Genomic DNA, 27,886 nt, shown 5'->3' on the forward strand with positions numbered 1-27,886 from the left:
ACAATACAGGATGGTATAATGAAGCTACATTTAAAGAAAATATATTCCATAATGTTCACACAATGACAAAATTGTCTAATGATGCTTTTCTTAGAATGTATCCTTGTTGTTAAACAATACAGGGTTGTATAATGAAGCTATTACAATAAGTTCTGCTATAACACTTGTTTTGAAAATACAAATTTGTTCCAACAAGATTGACATGTTAGGGAATTGTTTGAACATAACACAATTTCGCATTTGTTTGTGTGTGATTTTGTCTACTTGAAACACTAGTCGAATGCAGAAAACTACCCAGATGACCTAAGCCACATAAGAATACACAAAACTCACACAGGTACAATCCTCAAACCTTACCAGTGACCTCAGTTCACTGACTGAGTTATGAGCCACACCCATCCACATCTGGTGTAATAAATTTCCCCCGATTTCAAATAATGCTTCTTCTGCCATTTCACAACCCATAAGCTGTGACCTTTCTGAGGCCCATTTCCACAAGCAAATGCCATGTTTTTCTCAAGATAAAGGGTTATATTTGCTGTAGTATTTATGCATTTCTTAAGCATTTATCATGTGTAAATTCTTGCTACCATTTTTATTAGGTCTTGATCTGATTTTTATGGTCCATTGACAAAGTTTCTGAGTGCTCTGTCCTAAACCTCGTGTTACCCATTAAGTCCTGTAGTTTTAATTGAACTTTTTTTTTCAGTGATACCGTATCTAAATAAATCCCTGGTGGTTACCAGGTGAATATAAATAAGTGTGTATATGCATACATACATTCATACATATATAATATTCGAACACAATTGAGGCATTTTGACATAAATCCAAAAAATTCCTTTTATATTTTAGAGGTAAATATGCCTTTAAAAGTATTTATTAAATGTACTTGGGAGGATTTATTCAAAAAAGACTATCAATTATATTAAATAAAAGCCATTCAATATGCCAAGCTATATATAGATGTCTCCATAGTGGGTGAAGATGTGTCATTTATCTTTTAAGATAATTATGCAAACTATATTGAGCCCACACATCCTGAGCTGGGAAATGACTTTTACATCTTTCTCCTCATTTATAAATCTTTTCCAACAGAAGTTATGCAAGATTCAGACTGGTCAGCACAGAGCTGGATTTTGGTGGTCCCTTTACAATAGGAGAGAATCCATTTTCCTCCTTAGGGTCTTTCTTTTCTTTAACGAAGGCATACAGAGCACTCAGCACATTCCCAGAGCTTCTTAGAATTTTTCCCTTGAGAGATCTCAGGAAATATGAGGAAAAACAACTTCAAAAAAAATTAATGAAAGGCCTATCACTGTTCGCCTTTCTCTCTTTTAATCCCTGCCCTATCCTTTCTACTTTCTAGAAGTGTAGTGCCCCTTCAGTTTCAAACATTTTTCCTCTTCTTAAATTCCCAAGGTGGGATGCCCTTTTCTGGCACTCCATCTATGAAAGGGACAGGGAAAAGATCTTATAGAAATTGAACCCTGACACGGGGCTTATTTTCCTAAGGACCAGAACATAAAAGGACAGGGTGGGACCATGGAAGGATTAATTTCAGGCCTGTGGAGAGTGAGAAATCTGAAAAGGCTCTAGGCTTCTATGGGCATTCCCCTCCACTTCTTCTGCCTGCTGCCAGATGACTCTCACATGTGAATCCTTATTTCCTCAGGAATGCGGATCAGGGTTTGGCAAGTATGTTTTCAGTAAATAATTGCTGAATGTTCAACGCTTAAAGGCAGAAGCATAACTTTGAGTGTGCACAGTAATCACTGAAAATGATTCTGTACTCACTGTTTTGATGCAAATGCAAATTCTCGTAGCCTCTGCACTGACTCCGTGGGTCACCTGTGAGTAACTCTAGCCAAAAGCCACGCACAAGCCCTGGTCTGCCTCCAGGCAGCAGACCACAACACAGTGTCCTGAGTGCAACTGCACACACCCATGGGCACACATTAAACCCATAAACGGTGGGTTATGCTAACGTGTACTTCCTTCCTCACTGCCTCACCTTGTTCATTTTCCTTTTTCCCCACCCCTCACCCCACACAATAGGATTTTTGTTTGCTTCAGTAGCATGTGACAGCACAGTCCCTGCTTTGCCTAGCTCTGTGCTGCAAGTCTCTCAGGTAACAGGTGGCAGCTTCCCCTGTTGGATTCTAGGTTTAAAAAAGAATGACCTCATGTGGGTGGAGCTCTGGGACTTCGTAGAGGTGGTGGCAGTCACAGCCAGGTAACCCTGGAGTGAAGCGGTTTAGTTAGAAGGGAGCAGATAAACTCGTCACTCTAGTAGCTTTAACCCTCACCCTGAGGCACCTTAGCAATCAGCCATTGCCTGCAAGCCTCCAAAGCTTGTCTTTGCCTAATATGGAGCCCAAAGAAGCCACTGGGAAAGAAAACATGGTCACCAAGAAAAAGAATCTGGCCTTCTTGAGGTCTAGACTCTATATGCTGGAGAGAAGGAAGACTGACACTGTGGTTGAGAGCAGTGTTTCTGGGGACCACTCTGGCACCTTGAGGAGGAGCCAATCTGACAGGACCGAATACAACCAGAAATTACAAGGTAACCAGAAAGAAATCAATTGTCCCAGTTACTGCACTCCCAGCTCCATTTCTGCTACGTTTCCAATTGCAAAGAAAACACACAAGGCAGAGGGGAAAATTGAATACCACCTCTCCTTCCCACAAAATAAGAAGATGAAAGTAAATGTGACCTATAAATTATAGGAAAAAAATTTATTACGTGATTCAATGTTAAAGAGTCAATTCCGAATTACTCTTAATATTGCTGTGTTTTTCTTTTTTTTTTTTTCCTGGTGAGGGTAATCATTTTTCTTCTAACTTCCTCTTTTCTTCTCCCTTCTCTACCCAACTTAAGAAGTGGGAAACACTGGAAAGCAAATGAGTTAGAAACCTACAAAAGATTGTTTATCTCAATGGGTAGATATGTGATATTACACCATGAGATATATCTAGGTAATGGTACTGAACTATGATTGTGGTTATCTTAAATAGGGGCATGAAACTATAATCGTGTCTGTGACAAAGAAGGAATGTTATAGTCAGAGAGACGGTATAAAAAGATTTGCTGAAATTCACTTAGGTGATCATTTCCTTTGAGTAAATTGAATAATACTCAAATATGGTAAGAAATGTTTAGCATGCTTATTTTGAATGACATTTGAGGAAATAACTTCAGTTTATTTTGTGATGGTACAAAGATAATTTGGCACAGTTATGATAGCACATCATTTGTTTCAGGGCCTTAATCTATATCCTGTCCTATCTATCCTTTCTTTCTCTCCTGTTTCCTGAAGGTCATTTGTTCTAGTAAATTTTCATTTTGATGTTGATATTGGGCAGCATTTTAAGTCTTTTCTTCGGTACTTGTTATGTGGTCCTCCAGAACTTGCCTCTCCTGCTGTTAGCACAAGGTGTGTCTGAACTCTCATCATCCCACTGTGAGCTGTCGTTTTGGATTTAAAAACTATGATGAGGTCAGAAAGACCGATAGGACATGCTTATATTTAACAAATCTCTTTCCACAAATATGAGCTTAGATTTAGTTATGCAAATTAATTAAGTTAAATAAGTTAAATTAAATGCATTTAAATTAAATCTAAAAATTATTACTATAAGTTAATGTGTAAAAATAAAAAAAAATTACCAGTAGTTCAGCACTAAAGCACAGCATCAATCTTATCCTCAAATACTTTTTTTTTTAAATGAGGGAGAGCATTGTTTAATCTTTGAAATTAATTTTTCTCCAGGCAATGGATACATTGGAAAGAATGGATGTCTTAAAATTTCAACTTTTATTTTAGATTCAGGGGGTATATATGTGTGTTTGTTACTTGCGTATTTTGTGTGATGCTGCGATTTGGGGTACAAATGATCTCATTACCTGGGTACTGAGCATAGTACCCAGTAGGTAGTTTTTCAGCCCTTGCCTCTGTCCATTTCTCGCCACTCCAGTAGTCCCCAGTATCTGTTGTTGCCACCTTTATGTCCATATATGTCTAATGTTTAGCTCTCACTCATAAGTGAGAACATGCAGTATTTGGTTTTCTGTTCCAGCATTAATTTGCTTAGGATAATGGCCTCCGGTTGTATCCATGTTGCTGTAAAGGACATGATTTTGTTCTTTCTTCTGGCTGTGTAGTATTCCATGATGAATATGTACCATGAGAATTTAAAATCATACACATTTAGTTTCTAATCCTGGTTCTTCAACTTACTACCAATTAGAACTTGAGCAAATTACTTGAAATATCTGAGCCTCAATTTTCCTGTCTGTGAAAGTGGGACTAATGATACTTGCCACATAGTGTTGTTGGGAGATTGAAATTAGATAATTACATAAAACATCTAGTATACTGGCTGATAAATTTTAGGAATAATGGGTACCATAATGATAAAACAGAACTTGCCCAATATTAATCGAAGTTTGTATACCTTATTTCTCTTTTTCAATTATTTTTTGTCCTTTGATAAAGAGACCACATCTAGAAATTCAGGAAAAGCCCATTGCTTTATCCCTAATGACATGTTTTTTCTGTCTGAGTTTCACTAATTCAGCATCTATCAGAGTCTCCATTAGCAAAATAAAAACAGAAAATAATTTTTGCTATTCACAAATTTTTGCTTACTAAATTTTCCTAAAAAAATAAGTCTATGACCACACAATAGAACAGACATGGGTTGGTTACCTTGCAGAAGACCTCAGACTTCTTACGCACTTCATTTGATTTGTGGCTTTCCTGTGCTCTGTTGGATTCTTTGAAGGTGGAAGGCAAAACTCAGCAGTTAATACATGCTTCTAGTCTGTGCTTGAGAAAAATCACCAAGAAGTATAGAGGAGCACATAAGCCATAAAGATAGGCTGGCCTCCTGAGAAGTAACATCTTAAAAACGTAACCCTTAAAAGAATCCAAGTCTGATTATCGAACGCCTAATAGAGCTTTTAGCATGGTTCGACTAGAACAGGGAATGCAACAAGGGAAGGCATTTTCTCATTAATGTTCAAAGCAATCAGTTCTGTGCGTTTGTTCTCTGGCCTGTACGATACCCATTATTATGCAGATGAGTCCTAAATCACCTTAAGAAGCTCTTTATTATTCAAATGCCGAGAGCTTTTCCTCTCCCTTTCTTGGAACTGGTGGTCCCTAGGAGGCACTGAATAAACACCTGGACTGGTTAGAGCCCTCAGATAGATGGCCTAAAGCTATTGTGAGGTCAAAGAGTGCTTTCAAATACTGGAATTTCTGGCAACACCACATTCCTCAAATTATTTAGCTGGTTATTTAATTAGTTATTTAATTGGTTGTCCTTCAATGCTATATTACTTGAGTAAAATTCACTGCTCTAACTCTCTGGGGAAGCAAGTTCTCTGGGTTCCGTAAAATGTAAGATTTTTCTTTGGTGCTCTTGAGCTTGTCTTTTAACTCATGATACCTAGTCTATCTGTTCAATTCAATTTCTCACATCACTTTAGTAGCATGAAACTTAAGTTGTAATAACAATTTTAAAAATGGTACACTGGCTGAATTAAAACGATAGAACATGGCTCTAACCAGGACATCCTAAAACCTTTGCAGAAGATTGTGATCACATCAACATAGTCATTCCTACTAAGCCTGGAGTTGTACAATAATAGAAAGGCCACCCTTAGGCTCCCTTACTCCTTGAACAGATTAATTCAGTTGACTAGCATTTATTGAATATGTTATACCTTGTTCTTTGAAATTAATTTTTCTTAAGGCCCTTGATACATTGGAAAGAATACAAATTGTAAAATCATACACATTTGGTAAATTGACATTTATTGAATGTTTTAGATGCTGTGTCTTGAGGGTTACAATGAACAGCAAAAACAGAATATGTGCCAGGAATTACAACTACAAAATCATCAAGAAAACATGCCTGACCTTTACTCCAAAGAGGCTCAAAGTATGGTTGGGAAAGATAAGACAGGTAAACAAATAAATACAATAAAGTGGCATGATAGAAGTGGAGGTAGGATCAGTGGGTCCACAAAAGGAGGAAACGGTCTATTCAGGACTGCATGAAGGAGGTTGTCAGAAAATGGTGTCTCTAAGAAATGATAAGGGTAGGGATGAGGGAAGGTATAGGTAAGAGAATGGCATTTTAACCTCTTCACTGTATTTAGCTCTGTCTGAAATGGTTTTTGTTTCCTTGTTTATCACCTGTTATTGACTGTCGTTCCCCTCCCTTTTCTCTCCCTCCCCTCTCATACACCATGAAAGAAACCCTATCTGTCTTGTTAACTGTTGCATCTCAGCAGCCCAGAATACAGTAAACACTCAGTAACTGTTAAATAGAGTGAATGACTTGAATGATCAGGCCCAAGCAGGAAACTGGTGTGAAGAAAGACACCATGGCCTGAAATAAGAGCCATTGTATTTATCTAAATATGTGAGGACACATGTTTCTATCAGAAAGATGATTCTTCAGTTAAATGAACATCAGAGATTAAAATGTACAGAATTTATATAATAAGTAATTCTTAGTGGAAGCCTGTTTCATTCCCAACTCAACCTTTCAGAGCACACAACAACCATATTTCAAAAATTCCCCTTCTATTAGTGACAAGAGCCATCTTAACTTCCACTAGCTCAATTCCTCATTTCCATTCTACTGGGAGCCATAGAAATTACCTAAATACAAGAAATTTAGTGGTTGAGTTGTAAAAACTCAGAAAGGGTTTCATAAATACTTATATACATGATCTCTACATTTGAAATATGCCTAATTTAAATAGTTATACAGAACTGTGTCTGTGCATATGCAGATATATATATGTGTATATATATGTGTGTATATATATATATCTCCAGTATGTAGATATAGATATACATGTATGTACTTGTATGTGTTCGTGTGTGTACTTGAGACACTTTTTTGCAATGATTAGACTTTTTATTGACAGTTACTATAAAATTTAAAGAACAAAAAGAACAAAAGTTTACTAACATTCAGGAGTCTTTTCTGAAAACCATATATGAATTATATCACTGACATTATAGGTTTCCTCTCAGTATGGGTACTATGGACTGAATGTTTGTATTCCTCTAAAATTCCTATGTGAAACCTAATCCCCAATGTGACAGTATTAGGAGGTGGGGTCTTTGGGAGGTAATTAGGTATTGAGGGTGAAGCTTTGATGAATGGGATTAGTGACCCTTAAAAAAAAAAAAAAAGGCAAGAGAGAGCTTGCTTCTCTCTGCTCTCAGCCATGTCAGGATACAAGAAGGTGGCCATGTGCAAACCAGGAAGTGGGCTCTCAGCAGGAATAAGATCTTCCGCATTAGGAATAAGATCAACTTGATTCTGGATTTTCCAGCCTGCAGAACTGTGAAAAATAAATTTTTGGTAAACTTAAGCCACCTAGTCTCTAATATATTTGTTATAGCAGCCCAAACCAACCAAGACAGGTCGGTTACCTTTATCCTCTATGGCCACACTAAACTTCTGGTTAATTTTCTGGCCAATGCATATTTTTGTTTATCCAACACCAGGTGAAAAGGTGAGAATACATGGGTAAAATGCTATTACCCATTACCACTGCCGGTAACACAAGGCAAAAATTACGTCTCCATTTCTTAGTGGGTCTGTGGTACCTTCTATTTTTGCAAAGGCTATTGTATCATTCTAATTAAGAAAGGTTATCTTTATGAGACCCAAAGTTGTCTTAATATGGTGCTAAAGATGAACCACCCTACTGTATGAACTTTATACAAAATAACATACTGTGCCATGTGGGGACAAGTGGCTCAAATAATAAATTAGACTTGGTAAGACTATGAGGGCATTTAATTTAAAATGTTTTTTAAGAATATAGACAGTCTGTCAGGGAGCAGAAATTAACACTGGAAGACTTGGTGAGTTTTGTTCAAGGCCAAATGAAGAATGGAGTAAAACAAATTGTCCAGCTTCCTGTGCATGTTTCTATCCCAGTGCTACAAACCCTTTTTGTTCGTGTCTGTTCTTTGATTAGTGAGTAGCTCCTTCCCCTTTATCTGCCTTCATACACTCTACAGTGAAATGGGAAGTATTTGAATCAGTAATGTGACACCAGTACAAACAGGTGTGTGTCATAGTTTGAAGGGCAAATCTTTCTAAAAGGCAAGACGCTTTAAAAACACAGTAACTTTTGTCTTACTGCATATATAGAAACCAGTGTAAAACACGGTATTTTACTCTCCTATTTTTTTTCAGTAGAGACATCTTGCAGTTTTCAGAAGGACCATTTGTGTCAAATAATGTGTGAGTCACAGAAATTGAGACTGTTTGAGCTATTCTACTACTACCATATTGTGATGGGCAAATTTATTCCTATGTTTGACCGATATGACTTTAGGTATAACTTTCTTAAAAGTAGCAAACACAATTTCTAGTTGTGCTTTTTTTTTGTTTATAAAAATTATGGGTTTATCAAAATGAGACATCAAGAGGAAGAAGGAATGAAAGAAAGGAAGGAGAGAGAGAAGGGGAGGGGAGAGACAGACAGAAACCAAGCAAGCAGCAAGAATGAATAGAAATATACCTTAAAATAGTAATAAAGTTGGAGAGATGATGGGAGAGAGAAAAGCACCCAAGCCACATTCATCTTTGTTTCTGTTGACACAGGAAAAGAAAAAAAAAAAAACCTCTGTTTACAGAATTACTTTTTCTTGATGCCATAATCATATTAGCATCAGTACCTTTATGAATATTGATTTCCTGATAAAAGTAGAATTATTGCAAGAGTTGCTAAATTTATAAGCAGTATCATTCTTAGAACCAGTCAAGACTCAAAGTTATGGCTTATTTGGGAGTCCTACCTTCACTTCTAGACTGTTTCTGAGACTGTGGAATTTTCTGTTCAACAGGCTTCAGTAGTGGCTCCAACATTTGCTTGGACCGCTTCTTATCCCATGCTCTCAAGGGCAGACTGTGGTTGCTGGTGTGCATGCTCTTAGGCCTAAGGCACAATTGATGATGGGGGTGTTTCTGGAGCTTGATCATGCTGGAGTGTTCAGATCATGTCTACCAGGTTCCTCTGGGTGGGAAAGCTGGTAGAGAGAAGAGTAGGGATTCAAGCCTCAAGACTAGGTAGGAGTGCGTGTGTCCCATGGTCCCCTGCCAAATTTTGGCATAAAACTCTGAGGGATATGAGAAATCTAAATTAGAAGTTGGCCTTTCAGATTGTTATAAAATATATTTATCAAGACAGAAGGAAAATCACATTTTATTTAATAGTTTGCCAGCTTCATTTATAACTTTCAAATATGTAGATCTGGTATGCTGGCCTCCATCTGTATCCTTGCTCCAGGTCCCACAAAGGAGGCAGCTATGTGTGGTTTTTGACTGTAATCTATTTCAGGATATAACCCTTCTTCTATACTAGGTTGTGAAAGTAAGAGGGAAGGGGAGGGAAGGAAGAGATTGAGTATTAGTGTTATGTTATCTGCTAGGAGCTATGCTAGCCAGATGCTGTCACACACACTGTTACTGAATCCCAACATCTCTTCTGTTCAGTTCTGATTTTATCATTGAGAAAAATAGGTGGTAGGCCTTGGGTTTGAGATGTCACATGCTTGAAATATTTGCAAAATGGAATGAATTTAACTAGTTGACTCAGTAGGTATTTTATACATATGATTTACTAAGAAGTCAAAGCCATTTGATGGTTGCAGCACATGTTTTGTAATGTGATGACATTTCTCTGCTACCATAATAAAGCTTAACTTGCTGTTTTTCACTTTGGAATATATTTTCTTTCTTTTGACTTATAGTGGCATTTCCCTGCTAGACTGTCACTGTTTAATAAATACTTTTTTTGTTTAGTTGTCGGGGAACAAAATTACAAAGGTAGGTTAAGCAAACCTGTCTTATAGTAATAGCTTAATGATCTCCATTTCCTGCTTCATTGCGTATCTTGACACTGAAACTCATCTTTCTTTAATTTTATGCCTGTTGTCATTTATTTGCATCTCAATAAAACTTAATATATATCAGAATAACTGAGAGTCCTATTCTACAGCAATGAGAGGAGGGAATACATTTGCAAATGAAAAGAATGGAATTATGTGTGGGAAACAAGCAACTTTTTATCTGGATAGGTGATATTTCAGTAGAATTATATGAAGTCAGCTTAAATTGTGAGTCATAACTTAAATGCAGCAGGAACACAGAGTGCTATGATTTAAGACTTTGTCCAAGGTTTTCTGAACAATGTTTTTCTTGATTAATGAATCAGAGAATAAATGAATAGTCTAAGATACCTGCACTGAAGCCCTTGATAGAGGATGCAATCTTAGACTGACATACAATTCTTACTTAAAGAAGAAAACTTAAAGGTCATGTCATCTAGCTACTACTCTAAGTATTGTGAGTCATTTCATTATAGCACTTCACAGAAACTGTTTTTCCTGAATGCTTCTTAATGTTAGGTCTCCAGTGTCACTACAAAAAGCCATCACAGATTTCTCCTTCTGTGTTTGTTGTGAAATGGTTGATGAAGACATTGTTTACCTCTCTCAGATTTTATTCAATGGAAAGCTGACTCTCCTTAAGAATAAAAACACATCCCCTCCCAGATAAAAACAAGCAATTTACTATATTTAGCTGCTAGGAGCTTAGGGTCAAATTTGTTTTTGTTCCCTGGCCTTTATATTAACTATTTTGTCTGTCTAAAAGTTTCTTTCCCATAGAGGCAGGGTGTGGTGGCTCATGCCTGTAATCCCAGCACTTTGGGTGGCCAAGGTGGGTCTCTCGCTTGAGCCCAGGAGTTTGAGACCAGTCTGTGCAACATGGTGAGACCCTGTCTCTACTAAGAAAACAAAACAAAACAAAACAAAAAATTAGCTGGTTGGTGGTGCATGCCTGTAATCCCAGCTACTTGGGAGGCTGAGGCACAAGAATCACTCGAACCTGGGAGGCAGAAGTTACAGTAAGCTGAGATCATGCCACTGCACTCCAGCCTGGAGTCTCAAAAATAGAGTAGAATAGAATAGAATAGAATAGAAAGAATAGAATAGAATAGAATAGAATAGAATAGAATAGAATAGAATAGAATAGAATAGAATAGTTTCTTTCCCCAAATCTCTGCAAGAGCAGATTTTTATCACTGAAGTCTCTGTTCATCTTTTTTGGGAGTCCCTCCCTGACCATCCGACCTAAAGTGATGTAGGTGAGGGAATACTTTTCCTCTATCCTCTTAAATTCTGTGACTAGGACCTGTGAATTGTATAGACAAAAGACATACTAACAAAAGAAAAAGCATACACATTTTACTTGAGGTTAACATTTTTATGTGTCATGGGAGGCTTTGTAGGAAGAAAGAAGTAAAAACCTCAAAGAAGCAGTTAGACCTAGGGGTTTATATAACATTTTAACAAAGGTCATAAATTGTGGAGATATGACAAAGCCAAAGTAAAAGAGTTTAGGGTTGGGGAAAGAAATTGTGGAAAAGTGACTAGGAAATACATGGGAGAAGCTAATGGAAGATAAGGGTTATTTTTGTAAGATTTGTTTGTGTAGATTCATCTCTGTGTCAACTCCCTGTCTCTGATGATGAGAATATTCCCTTCTTGGTGATACAGGGAGGGCACTTTTCTCATGGTAAATTTACACTCTGCTTTTAAGTAAAAAAGGAAAAGGCAGAGAGCCCTTCCTGCATCTGCTATTGAGCATCTCCAGCTCAAAATAATCAATATCCCAAAGTGGCATATTTAGGGATGGTGTGTTCTGATCCCCCTCAGTGGCTTTCATACCACCTATTACTCTATGAAATTATACTACTTCATTCTATTTTTGGCTTTTGCTGTCATTTGAATATAATTCTCCTTGGGGAAAAAGACTTAGCATTTAAGCAATGCCTGGTATACAGTTATTCTGCTCAATGACTATTTATTGAATGACTTTAAAATATCCAGTGAATAATTACAACTATATTGATCCTTATGACATACTTGCTTTTACAATTCTGTCATTTTCACTTTCCCACTATGTAATGGTAGTTAACTTTCAGTTAATTTCTTTACATTCTTTTTCTGTAAAGAAAGATTATAAATAAATAAATTTAATTAAAGAAGAGACTAGAAAGAGTTTCCTGGCCAAGAAAAATAGGATCTCTTTTTAAATGAATTTATTCAACAAATATTTGCTAGGTATTCGTATGTGCCAGGTATGACTAGGTCCTAAGAATGTTTTTTAAAATATCAGAAGCACACCCAGCCCATTGAGTGAGACAGGTTATGAACAAATTATTGCAGTAATGTAACAAGGGCCTGAAGTATACTGCAAATTGGGTTTCCGACTTGCAAATTCCCCTCGGGTGGAGGGGAATTATTAGGCAGCATTCTGTGACCACCACATGGGGAAGAAAAGGAAAGGACATAAGCCTGGGCACAGGGAGAGGCCGAGCTGTGATGTGGTCTCATTGGAAGCTTTAGCCAACTCTGAGGGAAGTTCTGAAGACAGATGATTTTTTGGAGTTGTCCCCAGTGTTGTGAAGGACCTGGGCCCTTGTATCACACTTTACGTTTGGGGATGTGGCTATCTTGGGAAAAGGCATGGCCTGAGAGGTGCTTTCATCTGAGATAATTCCTAAAGAGGGCATATCTGCTGGTTGCACTCCTGGCAGCTAAAATAATAATTTATCCCTTCCTTTAAGGGGAATGGGTGCTAACATGGCATCCACCACATATTAAGTGGTTATTATTATTAGAGACACAAATAAGGCAATATAGGAGCTATGATAAGAAAGAGCTTAATTGCACCTCTGAAATGCCAAAAGAAAATATATTGAAATCTGAATCTTGAAATCCAATTAGGACTTTTAGGGGCAGAAGCCATTCCAGGCAGAGGGATTATGCTGGTCCTCATACATGGAACAAGGTAATAATACTAATTTTTGTATTTGGGGATTTCTAAATGGAAGAGCAGGTACAAACACCAACTGAACATCTGTAGTAGGCACTTAGGTGCAGTACGTCATTTCATGCTCTTAGCAACTTTGCAAATAAGTTATTGCCATATATTTATAGATGATAAAACAGAGGTTAAGAGAGGTATAAGCATTCTCCCAGTGGTCACATAGCTATTAATAGCAACTGGTGAAGTCAGAGTTTTCCTGAGGTTTGCTTGGCTCCAAAGTCAGGGCTTTTTCAACCATCATGCAGTTTTCCTGTTCTAACCTTAGTTTTTAGTAGTAGTACCTGTTTTATGGTTTGCTCTTAAGAAATCAACTGATTTTAATAAACTTTTGAACAATACTCACAAGCATCAAGAGAACTGTAAGTTCTGCCAATACATTCATCGGCAATCTTGAAGTGAACAGTGACCAACAAGTATTTTTCAGTAGCTGTGTTATTTTATGCCTCTCAACAAAATGTTCTATGTGCTTGGAAATTAGAAAGATATGTACTTGCATTGAATAAGGTCCATACTTCACAGAATCACTAGAATATTCCACTCTAAAAATACAAAACTGGTTATCTGAATTATCTAGTCTTTGAAAACTCCTTGTCATCACTAACTACAGAGTACTTACCTGGATTAGGGTACTCGGTGAAAAACTGGGTCAGAGTGTCAAACTACATGGCTCCTTTGCTTAACACTCCTCATTGCTTTTCATTTTTCTATAGCTAGCAGCAGTACCCAAAGAGGGGAATATATAAACCCCAGGAGATTTTACAGACAATCTATTGTGCGAAGAAAAAAATAGGTTTGTTTTTCAGTATTGCTCTTTGAAAATATTTATTGTTGTGTATGCTTCATAATATGTATGATACATTAATATGATACGTATATTAGAGGTGTATACACAGAACAGTTTAACTGACACAATAAAAACATTTGCAGTAAAATTCTGACACGCTACTACATGGATGATCATCAAAGATATTGTGCTAACTAAAATAAGCTAGTCACAAAAGGGCAAACGCTATATGATTCTACTTATATGAGGTACATAGAGTAGTCAAATTCATAGGGACAAAAAGTAGAATGGTGGTTTCCAGGGGCTGGGGGAAGGAGGAAATGGGGAATTATTTTTTAATGGGTAGAGTTTCAATTTGGGAAGATGAAAAAGTTCTAATGATTGCATAATAATGTGAATGTATTTAATGATACTGAACTGTTTACTTAAAAATAGTTAACATTGTAAATTTTATGTCCTGAATATTTTACCACAATAAAAAATGATAAAAAAGTTTGGCGGCCCTTGGTTTACAATATTAAAATGGAATGTAAGGCTTTTCCCAATTTGACTCTATCTCATCTCTGGCCTGGAGGACAGTGTTACTTTTGTCAATGAAAAGAGTCAAACTCTGTGAAATATTTGAAGATATTTATTCTGAGCCAAATATGAGTGGCCAATGGCCTGTGACACAGTCCTCTGGAGATCCCGAGAACGTGTGCCCAAGGTGGTCAGCCTGCAACTTGGTTTTATACATTTTAAGCTTGGGTCAGGAAAGGTGGGACACTCATCTTCTGCTAAAGACTTTAAATAAAAACATTTTCTGAAGTACCCATTTATTTAACTCCTCATTGCTCTGTCTGTGCTATGCTGATCACTGTCGGAGCCTGTAAATTCAAACCAATACCACTTCAGTGTTTTTCAAGACAGGTAAGCTTTGTTTAATTCCTTTTTGAAATCCACTAATCTACTTTCTATGCCAATTAGCAGTCAGAGGAAATAAATCACATGCCCTTCCAATGAAGATAAAATATTCCCAGCCCCAGTATTTGAGCTTTCAAATTCAGAGTCGCAGAGGGTCTGTTCCTCCACATTTTCACTTAATACCTCACTGGCTCCCCTCCAAACCCTGTCTGACATGCAATTATTTTCAACCTATTTCACAGAAGGCTGCTCCATTCATCTTTCTGTGGGTCAGATTTCCATTGAAACTGATTTTAAACGATAAAAGATTTTACTGTGTGAAACGTATGTTGGTAGGGCTCGACGCAATGCTAAGCCAAGATTTTTTTGGGTTTATGGGGGCAGATATGAAATTGGCAGCATGGAGAGGGATGAAAGAACATTTATAATCATATCTGGGGGTTTCGTAATGATCTGTCTGGAATAAAACCGTATATTGAATTATGGGTGGGTGTTTGCACTATACGGGTAGAAAGGGAATCGGACTGATAGAGGCAGGGAGGGAGTGTTGGTCGGAAGTTCTGAACTCAATTTCTGGCTTTGTTACTTAAGGTAGAAGACTTACTCTCTCTAGAAATTAGCTTCCTTTTTTAATATAATGAGATAGAGCTGAGCAGAACTTATCACCTTATCTCCTCTACCTGCTCTTTTCCCGTTGTTCCCTATTTCTTTAAATGGCACCATGACCCAGTTAACAAGTCAGAAATCTGAGAGTCAGCTTTGACTTCTCCTTTACCCTCTGCATTGATTACTCACCAGTTCATGCTAATTTCACCTCTTGAATTTCTCTTGATCTGCTCTGTTCTTTCTATCTTCTTGGCAATTAGACTAAGCTTAACTCCCTCCTTCTTTCCCCTAGTGACTGGACTGTCCATGCGAAGAGCCACTTCACTAACCACAGGCTTCCTCCTCACCCTCCCCTCTCAAATCTAGTTCTGTGGAGGCCAAAGTGATCTTGCTAAGAGAATCTAATCATGCCCCTCATTTATTAAAAAATTCCTCATTGTCGAGATCTGTCTCCTGAGAATTTCTCTAGACTTGTCCCCTTTTCACAACCTCTATCACTTGTACTTCAGCTGCACTAAGTTGTTTTCGCATCTTTTTTTGCCACCAAGCCTTTCAATATACTATTTCTTTTGCTCATGACACTTTTGCATTTCTCTTCGCCTTGTGCTACCTGTTTCAGATTTCAACTGTGTCACTCCTCCATAGGACTGACGTCCAGGCTGTGCTATGCTTGCATGGGTCACAGGTTATCATAATTATATTTATACTAACTACAGTTTTAATTTTTTTATTTTTAATTTTTGTGGGTACATAATAGGTGCATATATTTATGGGTTACATGAGATATTCTGATACAGGCATGCAATGCATAGTAATTCCATCAGGAAAAATAGGGTATCAATCACCTCAAGCATTTATCCTTTGTGTTACAAATAACCCAGTTATACTCTCTTAGATATTTTGAAATGTACAATTAAATTATTTTTTTATTATAGTCACCCTATTGTGTTAGCAAATACTGGGACTTACTTATTCTTTCTAACTATGTTTTTGTACCTGTTAATCATCCCCCTTTCCTCCACTACATCCTCCAGACTACCCTTCCCAGCCTCTGGCAGCCATCTTTTTTTTTTTTTTTTTTTTTTAAGAGATGGAGTTTTGCTCTTGTTGCCCAGGCTGGAGTGCAATGGCACAATCTTGGCTCACCGCAACCTCCACCTCCCAGGTTCAAGCGATTCTCCTGCCTCAGCCTCCCGAGTAGCTGGGATTACAGGCATGCACCACCACGCCCAGCTAATTTTGTATTTTTAGTAGAGACAAGACTTCTCCATGTTGGTCAGGCTGGTCTTGAACTCCTGATCTTAGGTGATCCTCCTGCCTTGGCCTCTGAAAGTGCTGAGATTACACACCTGGCCTGCCATCCTTTTACTATCTATCTTCATGAGTTCAATTGTTTTAATTTTTAGCACCCACAGATAAGTGAGAACATGCAAAGTTTGTCTTTCTGTGCCTGACTTTTTTCACTTAACATAATGGCCTCCAGTTCCATCCATGTTGTTGCAAATGATGGGATATTATTCTTTTTATGGCTGAATAGTAAGTACTCCATTTACACCAGTTTTTAAATACTGACCAATATTTTAAAATGCAAAGTGATTTGTTTGCAGAATCTTTCTGGAATAATTCTTAATCTTTTAAATTTGTCTCATTCAACTCCTAATATAACAGCAGTGCTTTGGCAACTTGACTTTATAAAATTATTTCAAAACATTAAAGCAGTTTTCACAGAAACATACACATGGTATTTTACCCTCATATTTCATTAATTATGTAAGTTTCGTTAAAGTAATATAATTACAAAGAAGTATAACTGACATAATGAGGTCAGCTGTTGAACACAATTAAGTCTTGAAAAATATGCCCCTTGACTGTTAAGTGGAGAAGTACATAGACATCAGTTTGTGTATTTTAGGGAGATAATGGAAAATGTTGATTTATCTCATGACTTCAATACCCTGTCTTTACTTCTAGATTATACATATCTTGATGGTAAGAGCTGTTGTTTATTCATTTAATATACACAACACAAAGCACAATATCAACTCAATATCCAATATGTAATTTAAAAAATTAATATTAAATTAGATATAAGATTTTTTTTATTATTATACTTTAAGTTTTAGGGTACATGTGCACATTGTGCAGGTTAGTTACATATGTATACATGTGCCACGCTGGTGCGCTGCACCCACTAACTCGTCATCTAGCATTAGGTATATTTCCCAGTGCTATCCCTCCCCCCTCCCCCCACCCCACAACAGTCCCCAGAGTGTGATGTTCCCCTTCCTGTGTCCATGTGATCTCATTGTTCAATTCCCACCTATGAGTGAGAATATGCGGTGTTTGGTTTTTTGTTCTTGCGATAGTTTACTGAGAATGATGATTTCCAATTTCATCCATGTCCCTACAAAGGACATGAACTCATCATTTTTTATGGCTGCATAGTATTCCATGGTGTATATGTGCCACATTTTCTTAATCCAGTCCATCACATGAACAGACACTTCTCAAAAGAAGACATTTATGCAGCCAAAAAACACATGAAAAAATGCTCATCATCACTGGCCATCAGAGAAATGCAAATCAAAACCACAATGAGATACCATCTCACACCAGTTAGAATGGCAATCATTAAAAAGTCAGGAAACAACAGGTGCTGGAGAGGATGTGGAGAAATAGGAACACTTTTACACTGTTGGTGGGACTGTAAACTAGTTCCACCATTGTGGAAGTCAGTGTGGCGATTCCTCAGGGATCTAGAACTAGAAATACCATTTGACCTAGCCATCCCATTACTGGGTATATACCCAAAGGACTATAAATCATGCTGCTATAAAGATATAAAGTTTTTTAACTCCAAAGACTATGGAATTTGTAAAATTGTTAACTTACCTTCAAATTCTAATATTCTTTGATTTGTATGTAATTATAAACATATTTGTGTTGTGATGAAATTATATATTAGTTAATGGCCAGATTCTTGTGTTGTATTATCTTTGTGCTCTCCACAGTCAAATGACTGTGAAAGTTGCTCAATAAGTAAGTATCAAATGGTGTATGTGTGCCTGCCTGGTTGGTTGTTGGGAGTATGAGAATGTTCCAACATTCTTGAAGTATGTCTTTGTTAGCAGCATGAGAACAAACAAATACATACTGCATTTTGTTTATAAAAGTGCATATTCCTGAAAATTATTTTTAGGGTGAGGGCAAGTGCTGTTAAGTAAGGCATTAAACAAAACTTTAAGCTTGGTATATGAAATTATTCACTACAACTATTCTTTACTAAGAGATCAGTAAGATTGCAATACAATTAAGAAAATCTAAATTCAGGATTATTTATTGGTAGCTATTGAAAAACAATATCAGAGGGGAACCTTAATCTAAATAAACAATGACTTAGAATTTTACAAGTAATAATAAGCTGTGTACTTTAGCAGGACACAGCTATTTAATCATCTCCTTGCCCATTAAACTTGAGAAGCACATTCTCAGTGAATGCTCAGAAACTTATTTGCATTGGTGATTTAGCTTTGGGGTAAATGATTCAGATTTTTAAAATTCAGATGTTATTATATTATGCTAAACAACATGCCAGGGCTATATCCCTAGCTCATTTGAATTTAGCCTGAATAATAGCAGTGCACATTAGGCCTGGTGTTGAACCGACTTTGTAGCAGTCTTTGCTGTTTTTGCTTTTTCCAGCCAAGGAGGGCAATTTCCTGATAGATGGTCAATCTCCCCTCTTGCCCTTGGAACATTTCCAAGGAAAAGAAAAAGAGGGAAAGCACGTGTAGCCATTCAGAACCAGATACAGAATAATGGCAAGTAAGTCATGGTCGTAAAAACAATGACTGACATTTTTTGAGAGGTTTCTGGTGTGTCAGACATTGAATTAAGCAGTTTTCATGCTTTATCTCAATTCTCACAACCTCCTAGCAGTGAGCAGTGGTTAACATGCAGGTTCAGGAGCCAGACTGGCTTAGGTTTGAATCCTGGCCCGCCACTTTCAGTGGTGTGACCTTGGGCAAACTACTTAACCTCTGTGTGTGTCAGCTTCAGCATGCGTAAAAGGAAGGGAATATATATACATCTTATTGTGTTTTTGTGAAGATTGAAGAGAAAATGCAAAACAAACTCAGTGTTTGCACTAAAAAATGTTAGCTTTTATTATCATTTAATATTACTATTATTCTTTTTCTCTTTCTACAGTGAATCAATTTAGTGAATCCAAATGACTTCGTCCAGGTCACAGAGGAAGTGGGTGTCATTGCCAGAACTGAACTCTATGCCTCCCTGTCCAGCAAAATTCCACTACATAGAACATGATGTACCATGATCACGACAGTTCCAGGCAGGGAGTAAAGGGAGAGAGCCCAGGCTTCAGAGCTAAGCACATAAAGTTTGAATCCCAGCTCTTCTGCATATTCTATGAATCACTGAATATATTTACATACATTCACTGTATTCAGTTTCATCTCTAAAATTAGCATAATATCCCATTTTTAGAGTTGTGAGAAAGATAATAAATAATGCATATTTTAAAAACTGGTAAATAAAAAGTTCTTGAAACTGGTTGCTCTTATTATAGGCTTATCACAATACATTATAATCAAATATAATTGCAGTAATAGTGTATAATGCTTTAATATCAAAAATAATTTGGGGGAACATACACGTTTATAAACAAAATGCAGTATGTATTAGTCTGTTCTCATGCTGCTGATAAAGACATACCTGAGACTGGGTAATTTATAAAGGAAAGAGATTTAATTGACTCAGAGTTCCACAGGGCTGGGGAGGCCTCAGGAAACTCACAATCATGGCAGAAGAGGAAGCAAACACATCCTCATGGCAACATGAGAAGGGGAACTATGAGTGAAGAGTGGGGAAAAGGCCCTTGTAAAACTGTCAAATCTTGTGAGAATTCACTGTCCAAAAACAGCAGCCTAGGGGTAACCATCCTTGTAACCATCCTTATGATTCAATTACCTCCCACCAGGTCCCTCCCATGACATGTAGGGATTATGGGATCTACAATTCAAGAAGAGATTTGGGTGGGGACACAGCCAATCCATATCATGGTATATATACACAATGGAGTATCATCAGCCTTAAAAGGAAAGGAAATTCTGATAACATGATATAACATCAATGAACCTTGAGGAAACATGATACAACACAGATGAACCTTGATTACATTCCGCTAACTGAAATAAGCCAGACACAAAAGAACAAATACTGTATGACGCTACTTATATGAAGTACATACTAGTCATATTCATAGAGACAAAAAGCAGAATGATGGTTGCCAGGGGCTGGAGGGAGGAAGAAATGCATAAGTATTGTTTAATAGGTATAAAATTTGTTTAGAAAGATGAAAACATTCTGGAGATGTTTGGTGGTAATGGTTGTCCAACAATGTGAATGCATTTAATGCCGCTGAACTGCACACCTAAAAATAGTTACCATTATACATTTTATGTCATGTATATTTTACTACAATGAAAAAGTTGGAGAAAAAAGAATATATCCATCTACAGGAGGAAAAATTTGTTATTAAAATTATTGAAATGAGAATTGCAGTCCTAAAATTAACTCATACCTCTTCTTTTTTTTTCTTTTTTTTTTTTTTTGAGACGGAGTCTCACTCTGTCACCCAGGCTGGAGTGCAATGGCGCAATCTTGGCTCACTGCAAGCTCCGCCTCCCAGGTTCTCGCCATTCTCCTGCCTCAGCCTCCAGAGTAGCTGGGATTACAGGCGCCCACCACCATGCCCAGCTAATTTTTTGTATTTTTAGTAGAGACGGGTTTCACTGTGTTGGCCAGGCTGGTCTCAAACTCCTGACCTCAGGTGATCCGCCCGCCTCAGCCTCCTAAAGTGCTGGGATTACAGGCGTGAGCCACCGCACCCTGCCTGCTCATGCCTCTTCAGGAAGATTTTTGATATTTTGCGTTGAATTCCTCTAAGAAGTCATTTCAGTCTTTATATTTCACAATAGTGAGAAGGAGTGCATGACTGTTCTTACCCACACATATGTTCCTTTTCGAATTGGCAGATGAGTATTCATCAATGTAGATTCTAACAATACTGTCAGAGGAGAAATAATATTGTTGTGACACCAAGAGAATATTTTTATTGTACACATTACCTTGGAATAACATTTTTGCCAGGAAATTTGATGCAGCATACATATAGTGCCTGATAGAAGCCAGGCGAAAGTACATTATTCTTGTGTGTTGTACATGATATATAGTCAAACAGCCTGTGAGATAGAAGGATATCATTAACTATGAAGGTCATTCCATCATCAGTATAATGTTTGGAACAAAGATATATTCAGTTATGCTGTTTACTCTATTTATACTTCAACTCTGCATCTTTATAAACCTACCTTTCTACGTGATTTTTAAAACTCACAGAAGACTTTTTTTTAAGAAGAGAAGATCTGTTTTGTTTAAATTGCCTTGCACTCCAAATTCAAATCAAAACTATTATGAATTTTAAAACATGACTTCTTCTGACATTGAAACTTTTCTTTTTTTTCCAATTACTATATAACTGTTAAAATTTTGGAAAAATATTTTAGTATGCCCAGGAAGCCTTGCTATGTCTATTCTATTTGCATTTGTTTCATAGTCTCATTAGGTTCATTTTCCCCCTAATTTTTCATTTGTGGTAAAATGCACATAACAACATTTACCATCTTAGCCACTTTAAAGTGTACAGTTCCGTGGCATTAAATACATTCATAATGTTCTGTAAACCTCACCACCACCTCCAGCACTCTTTTCATCTTGTAAAAATGAAACTCTGTAACTATTAAACAATAACTCTCTCTTCCCCCCCCCCCATCCTCAGCCCTTGGCAACCATCTCCACTTTCCGTTTCTATGATTTCGACTATTCTAAGTACCTCATACAAGTGGGATCATATGTATTTGCCCTTTGTGCCTGGTTTATTTTACTTGCCATAATGTCCTCAAGGTTCATCCAGGTTATAACATATGTCATAATTCCCTTTCTTTTTAAGGCTGAATAATATTCCATTTTCTGAATATTACACATTTTGTTCATCTATTTATCCATTAATGGATACTTGGGTTGCTTCCGTGCTTTAGCTATTGAGAATAATGCAATCCTACCAACAATACTCAAGAATTCCAATTCCAATTTCTCCACATCCTTGCCAACACTTCTGGCTTATATTTTAAAATATATTAGCCATCCTTATGGGTGCAAAGTGGTATCTCACTGTAGTTATGATTTGCTTTTCCCTCATGATTAGTGATGCTGAGCATCTTTTCATATGCTGATGGGACCTTTGTATATTTTCTTTGGAGAAAAATCTATTCAAGTGCTTTGCTCATTTTTTATTCAGGTTGTTTATTTTGTTGTTGTTATTGTTGAGTTTTGGAGCTCTTTCTACATTCTGGGTGTTAATCTTTTATCAGATATACAAATATTTTCTCCTATGCTGTAAACTGCTCTTTTATTTTGTTGATAGTGTCTTCTGATGCACAAACTTTAAAATTTTCATAAGTCCAACTTTTCTGTTTCTTCAGAAAAGAAGAAAAAAGCCCGAGCCTTTGTCATATCCAAGAAATTACTGCCAAATTCAATATCATGAAATTTTTGCCCTATGTTTTCCTTTACAAGTTTTATATTTTTAGATTTCTGATCCATTCTGAGTTAAATTTTGTATGTGGTGTTAGATAAGGGTCTAACTTCATTCTTTTGCATGCAAATATCCAATTTTCCCAGCACCATTTGTTGTAAAGATTGTCTTTTCCCCATAAAATAGTCTTGGCACCCTTGTAAAATATCATTTGACCATATATGCGAGGATTTATTTCTGGTTCTTTATTCTGTTTCATTAGTCTGTATTTATGCCAGTACCACAATATGTTGATTTCCTGTAACTTTGTAGTAAGTTTTGAAATCACGAAGCATGAGTTCCTCCAGCTTTATTCTTCTTTTTCAAGATTATTTTGGCCTATTGTTGTCCCTTGAGATGCCATGTAAGTTTTAGGATGGGTTTTTTTTTTATTTCTACAAAAAAAATTGGAATTTTGATAAAGATTGCATAGAATCTGTAAATCAGTTTGGGTAGTATTGACGGCTTAACAATATCAAGTCTTTCCGTCCATGAACATATCTTCTCATGTATTTATATCTTTAATTTCTTTAATAATATTTTGTAGTTTTCATTGTACAAATCTTTCTCCTCTTTGGTTAGGTTAAGTCATAAGTATTTCATTGTTTTTGATGCTACTGTGAATGGAAACACTTTCTTAATATTTTTTCAGATTGTTCATTGCTACTGTATAGAAGAAATGCAACTGATTTTTGTGTGCTGACTTTATATTCTGCTACTTTACTGAATTTATTAGTTCCAACAGTTTTTGGGGTGAACATTTAGTTTTCCACACATGAGATCATATAATTTTAGAACAGAGAGAATTTTACTTCTTTTTTTTCCACTTTGGATGCCTTTATCTCTTTTTCTTGCCTAATTGCTCCAGCTAGAATTTTCAGTACTATGTTGAAAAGAAGTGGCAAAGACCGGGTGCGGTGGCTCACGCCTGTAATCCCAGCACTTTGGGAGGCCAAGGTGGGTGGATCCCGGGGTCAGGAGTTCAAGACCAGCCTGACCAACATAGTGAAACCCCATTTCTACTAAAGATACAAAAAAAAATTTAGCCAGGCATGGTTGTAGGCACCTGTAATCCCAGCTACTTGGAGGCTGAGGCAGGAAAATCGCTTGACCCCAGGTGGCAGAGGTTGTAGTGAGCCGAGATGGTGCCATTGCACTCCCGCCTGGGTGACAGGGCAAGACTCCATCTCAAAAAAAAAAAAAAAAGAAGTGGCAAGAGCAGGCATCCTTGTCTTGTTTCTGATCTTAGAAGAGAAGCCTTCAGTCTTTCACCATTGAGTATGATGTTTGCTGTTAATTTTTTATATATGGCTTTTATTATGTTAAGGCAGTTTCTTTCTATCCCTTGTTTGTTGGATTAAAAAAATTTTTTATTTTTATAGCTTTTGGGGTACAAGTCGTTTTTGGTTACATAGATTGATTATACAGTAGTGAATTCTGACATTTTAGTGCACCTATCACCTGAATAATGTATGTTGTATCCAACATGTAGTTTTGTATCCCATATAGAATAATGGTGTCCAGCTCCATCCAGGTTGCTGCAAAAGACATTATTTCAATCTTTTTTATGGCTATATTCCATAGCACATATATATATGCACACACATATATATAGCATATATATATGTACACACACACACATATATATACACACACACACACACACACACCATATTTTCTGTATCCACTCACTGGTCAGTGGGCACTTAGGTTGGCTTCATATCTTTGCAATTGTGAATTGTGCTGCAATAAACATACAAGTACATGTGTCTTTTTCATATAATGACTTCTTTCCTTTGGGTAGATATCCATTAGTGGGATGGCTGGATCGAATGGTAGATCTAGTTCTTTAAGGAATCTCCATACTATTTTTCATAGAGGTTGTACTCATTTACATTCCCACCAGCAGAGTAGAAGCATTCTCCTTTCATTACATCTACATCAACATCTATCATTTTTTGACTTTTTGATAATGGCCATTCTTACTGGAGTAAGATGGTATCCCATTGTGGCTTTAATTTGCATTTCCCTAACAATTACTGATGTTGAGCATTTTTTCATGTTTGTGGGTCATTTGTATATCTTCTTTTGAGAAACGTCTATTTATGTCCTTTGCCCACTTCTTGATGAGGTTATTTGTTTTTTCCTTAATTTGTTTGAGTTCCTTGTAGATTCTGGATATTAGTCCTTTTTCAGAGACATAGTTTAAAAGTATTTTCTCCACTCTTGATTGTCTGTTTATTCTGATGATTATTTCTTTGGCTGTGCAGAAGCTTTTTAGTTTAATCAGGTCTCATTTATTTATTTTTGCTTTTTTTCCATTTGCTTTTAGGGTTTTAGTCATAAATACTTTGCCTAGGCCAACGTCCAGAAGAGTTTTTTCAAAGTTATCTTCGAGAATTTTTATGCTTTCAGCCCTAGACTTAAGTCTTTGATCCATCTTGAGTTTATTTTTGTATAAGGTGAGAGATAGGGATCCAGTTTCATTCTTCTACATGTGGATATCTAGTTTTCCCAGCACCATTTATTAAATAGAGTTTCCTTTTCCCAATTTATTTTTTTGTATGCTTTGTTGAAGATCAACTGTTTATAAGCATTTGACTTTATTTCTGGGTTCTCTATTCTGTTCCCTTAGTCTATCTGCCTCCTTTTGAGAGTACCATGTTGTTTTGGTAACTACAGCCTTGTAGTATAACTTAAAGTCCAGTAATGTGATGTCTCCAGATTTGTTCTTTTTGTTTAGGATCGCTTTAGTTATTTGGGGGCTTTTTTAGTTCCGTATGAATTTTAGGATTGTTTTTGCTAATTCTGTGAAAAATGATTTTGGTATTTTGATGGGAATTGCATTGAATCTGTAGATTGCTTTGGGCAGTATGATCATTTTCACAGTATTGATTATTCCAATCCATTAGCATGGAATGTGTTTCTGTTTGTTTGTGTCATCTATGCTTTATTTCAGCAGTGTTTTGTAGTTCTCTTTGTAGAGAATTTTCACCTCCTTGGTTAAGTATATTCTTAGTTATTCAATTTTCTTTTCTTCTTTTTTTTTTTTTTGCAGCCATTGTAAAAGGGATTGAGTTCTTTATTTGATTCTCAGCTTGCTCATTGTTGGTATATAGCAAGCAGCACTGCTGATTTGTGTACATTGATTTTGTAACCTGAGACTTTACTGAATTTGTTTATCAAATCTAAGAGTCTTTTGAAGGAAAATTTAGGGTTTCCTAAGTATAGAGTCATGTCACCAGTGAGCAGTGAAGTTTGACTTTCTCTTTTCCAAAGTGGATCCCCTTATTTTCTTCTCTTACCTGTTTGCTCTGGCTAGGACTTCCAGTACTATGTTGAATAGGAATGGTAAAAGTGGGCATCCTTGTCTTTTTCCAGTTCACAGGAGGAATTCTTTCAACTTTTCTTCCTCAGTGTGATGTTGGGGTTTGTTGAAGGTTTTTATCATAAAGGGATGCTGAATTTTATTGAGTGCTTTTTTCTGCATCTATTGAGAAGATCCTATGATTTGTGTTTTTAGTTCTGCTTATGTGATGTATCGCACATATTGACTCATATATGTTTAGCCATCTCGGCAACCTGGGTATGAAACACACTTGATCATGGTGTATTACCTTTTTGATTTGCTGTTAGATTCAGCTAGCTAGTATTTTATTGAGAATTTTGCATCTATGTTCAAAAGAAATATTGGTTTGTAGCTTTCTTTGTTTTTACTTTCTTTCTTTAATTTTTTTTATTATTATTATACTTTAAGTTTTAGGGTACATGTGCACAATGTACAGGTTAGTTACATATGTATACATGTGCTGTGCTGGTGTGCTGCACCCATTAACTCATCATTTAGCATTAGGTATATCTCCTAATGCTATCCCTCCCCCCTCCCCCCACCCCACAACAGTCCCCAGAGGGTGATGTTCCCCTTCCTGTGTCCATGTGTTCTCATTGTTCAATTCCCACCTATGAGTGAGAATACGCGGTGTTTGGTTTTTTGTTCTTGCGATAGTCTTTTTTTATTATATCCTTTCCTGATTTTTGTATCAGAGTGATGCTGGCTTCATAGAATGATTTAGGTAAGATTCCCTCTTCCTCTATCTTTTGTAATGGTTTCAGTAGGATTGATGCCAATTTTTCTTTGAATGTCTGATAGAATTCAGCTGTGAATCCATCTGGTCCTGGGTTTTTGTTGTTGTTGTTGTTGTTGGCAAATTTCTAGTTAACTTCTCCCATCTCGCTGCTTATCGGTCTAATCAGGGTTCCTATTTCTTCCTGACTTAATCTAAGAGGGTTGTATGTTTCCAGGAATTTATCCATTTCCTATAGGTTTTCTAGTTTGTGTGCCTAGAAATGTTCACAGTAATCTCAAATGATCATTTTTTATTTCTGTGGTGTCAGTTGTAATGTCTCAAGTTTCATTTCTAATTGAGCATATTTGAATCTTCTCTCTTTTCTTGGTTAATCTTGCTAATGGCCTATCAATTTTGTTTATCTTTTCAAAGAACCAGCTTTTTGTTTCATTGATCTTTTGTATTTTTTTGTTTTAATTTCTTTTGGTTCTGCTCTGATCTTTGTTATTCCTCTTCTTCTGCTAGCTTTGGATTGAGTTTGTTCTTTTTTCTCTAGTTCCTTAAGGTGTAACATTAGATTGTCAATTTGTGATCTTTTAGACTTTTTAATGTGGTCATTTAGCACTATAAACTTTCCTTTTAGTGTTCCTTTTGCTGTATCCCAGGGTTTTGATAACTTGTGTCATTATGATCATTAATTTCAGAGAATACTTAAATTTCTATCTTGATTTCATCAGTAACCTCAAAATCATTCAGGAGCAGATCGTTTAATTTCCATGTGTTTGTATAGCTATGGGGGTTCCTTGTGGAGTTAATTTCTAGTTTTATTCCACTGTGGTCTGAAAGATAGTTGATATTATTTTGACTTCTCGAAATTTATTGAGACTTGTTTTGTGGCCTATTGTATGGTCTGTCTTGGAGGATGTT

General features: G+C 36.6%; 1 protein-coding gene and 1 long non-coding RNA gene across 2 annotated transcripts in view; both read left to right on the forward strand.

Annotated features, from left to right (window-relative positions):
- The first annotated feature begins 2,224 nt into the window (after positions 1 to 2,224).
- The window catches only part of ARHGEF38 (Rho guanine nucleotide exchange factor 38), a 126,588-nt gene continuing 100,926 nt past the window's right edge, over positions 2,225 to 27,886 (forward strand). The window contains exon 1 of the mRNA XM_003829971.6: positions 2,225 to 2,566. Coding sequence (XP_003830019.1) covers positions 2,371 to 2,566 — 196 coding nt within the window. The 5' untranslated portion in view covers positions 2,225 to 2,370. The remainder of the gene's footprint in view (positions 2,567 to 27,886) is intronic.
- On the forward strand, positions 10,720 to 19,783 carry LOC130541449 (uncharacterized). Its single transcript, XR_008955508.2, has 3 exons — positions 10,720 to 11,197; positions 12,843 to 12,906; positions 19,448 to 19,783. It is a non-coding gene; the product is annotated as an uncharacterized LOC130541449 (long non-coding RNA).

Source organism: Pan paniscus, chromosome 3 (genome assembly GCF_029289425.2).
Source record: "Pan paniscus chromosome 3, NHGRI_mPanPan1-v2.0_pri, whole genome shotgun sequence".
NCBI classification, from domain to species: Eukaryota; Metazoa; Chordata; class Mammalia; order Primates; family Hominidae; genus Pan; species Pan paniscus.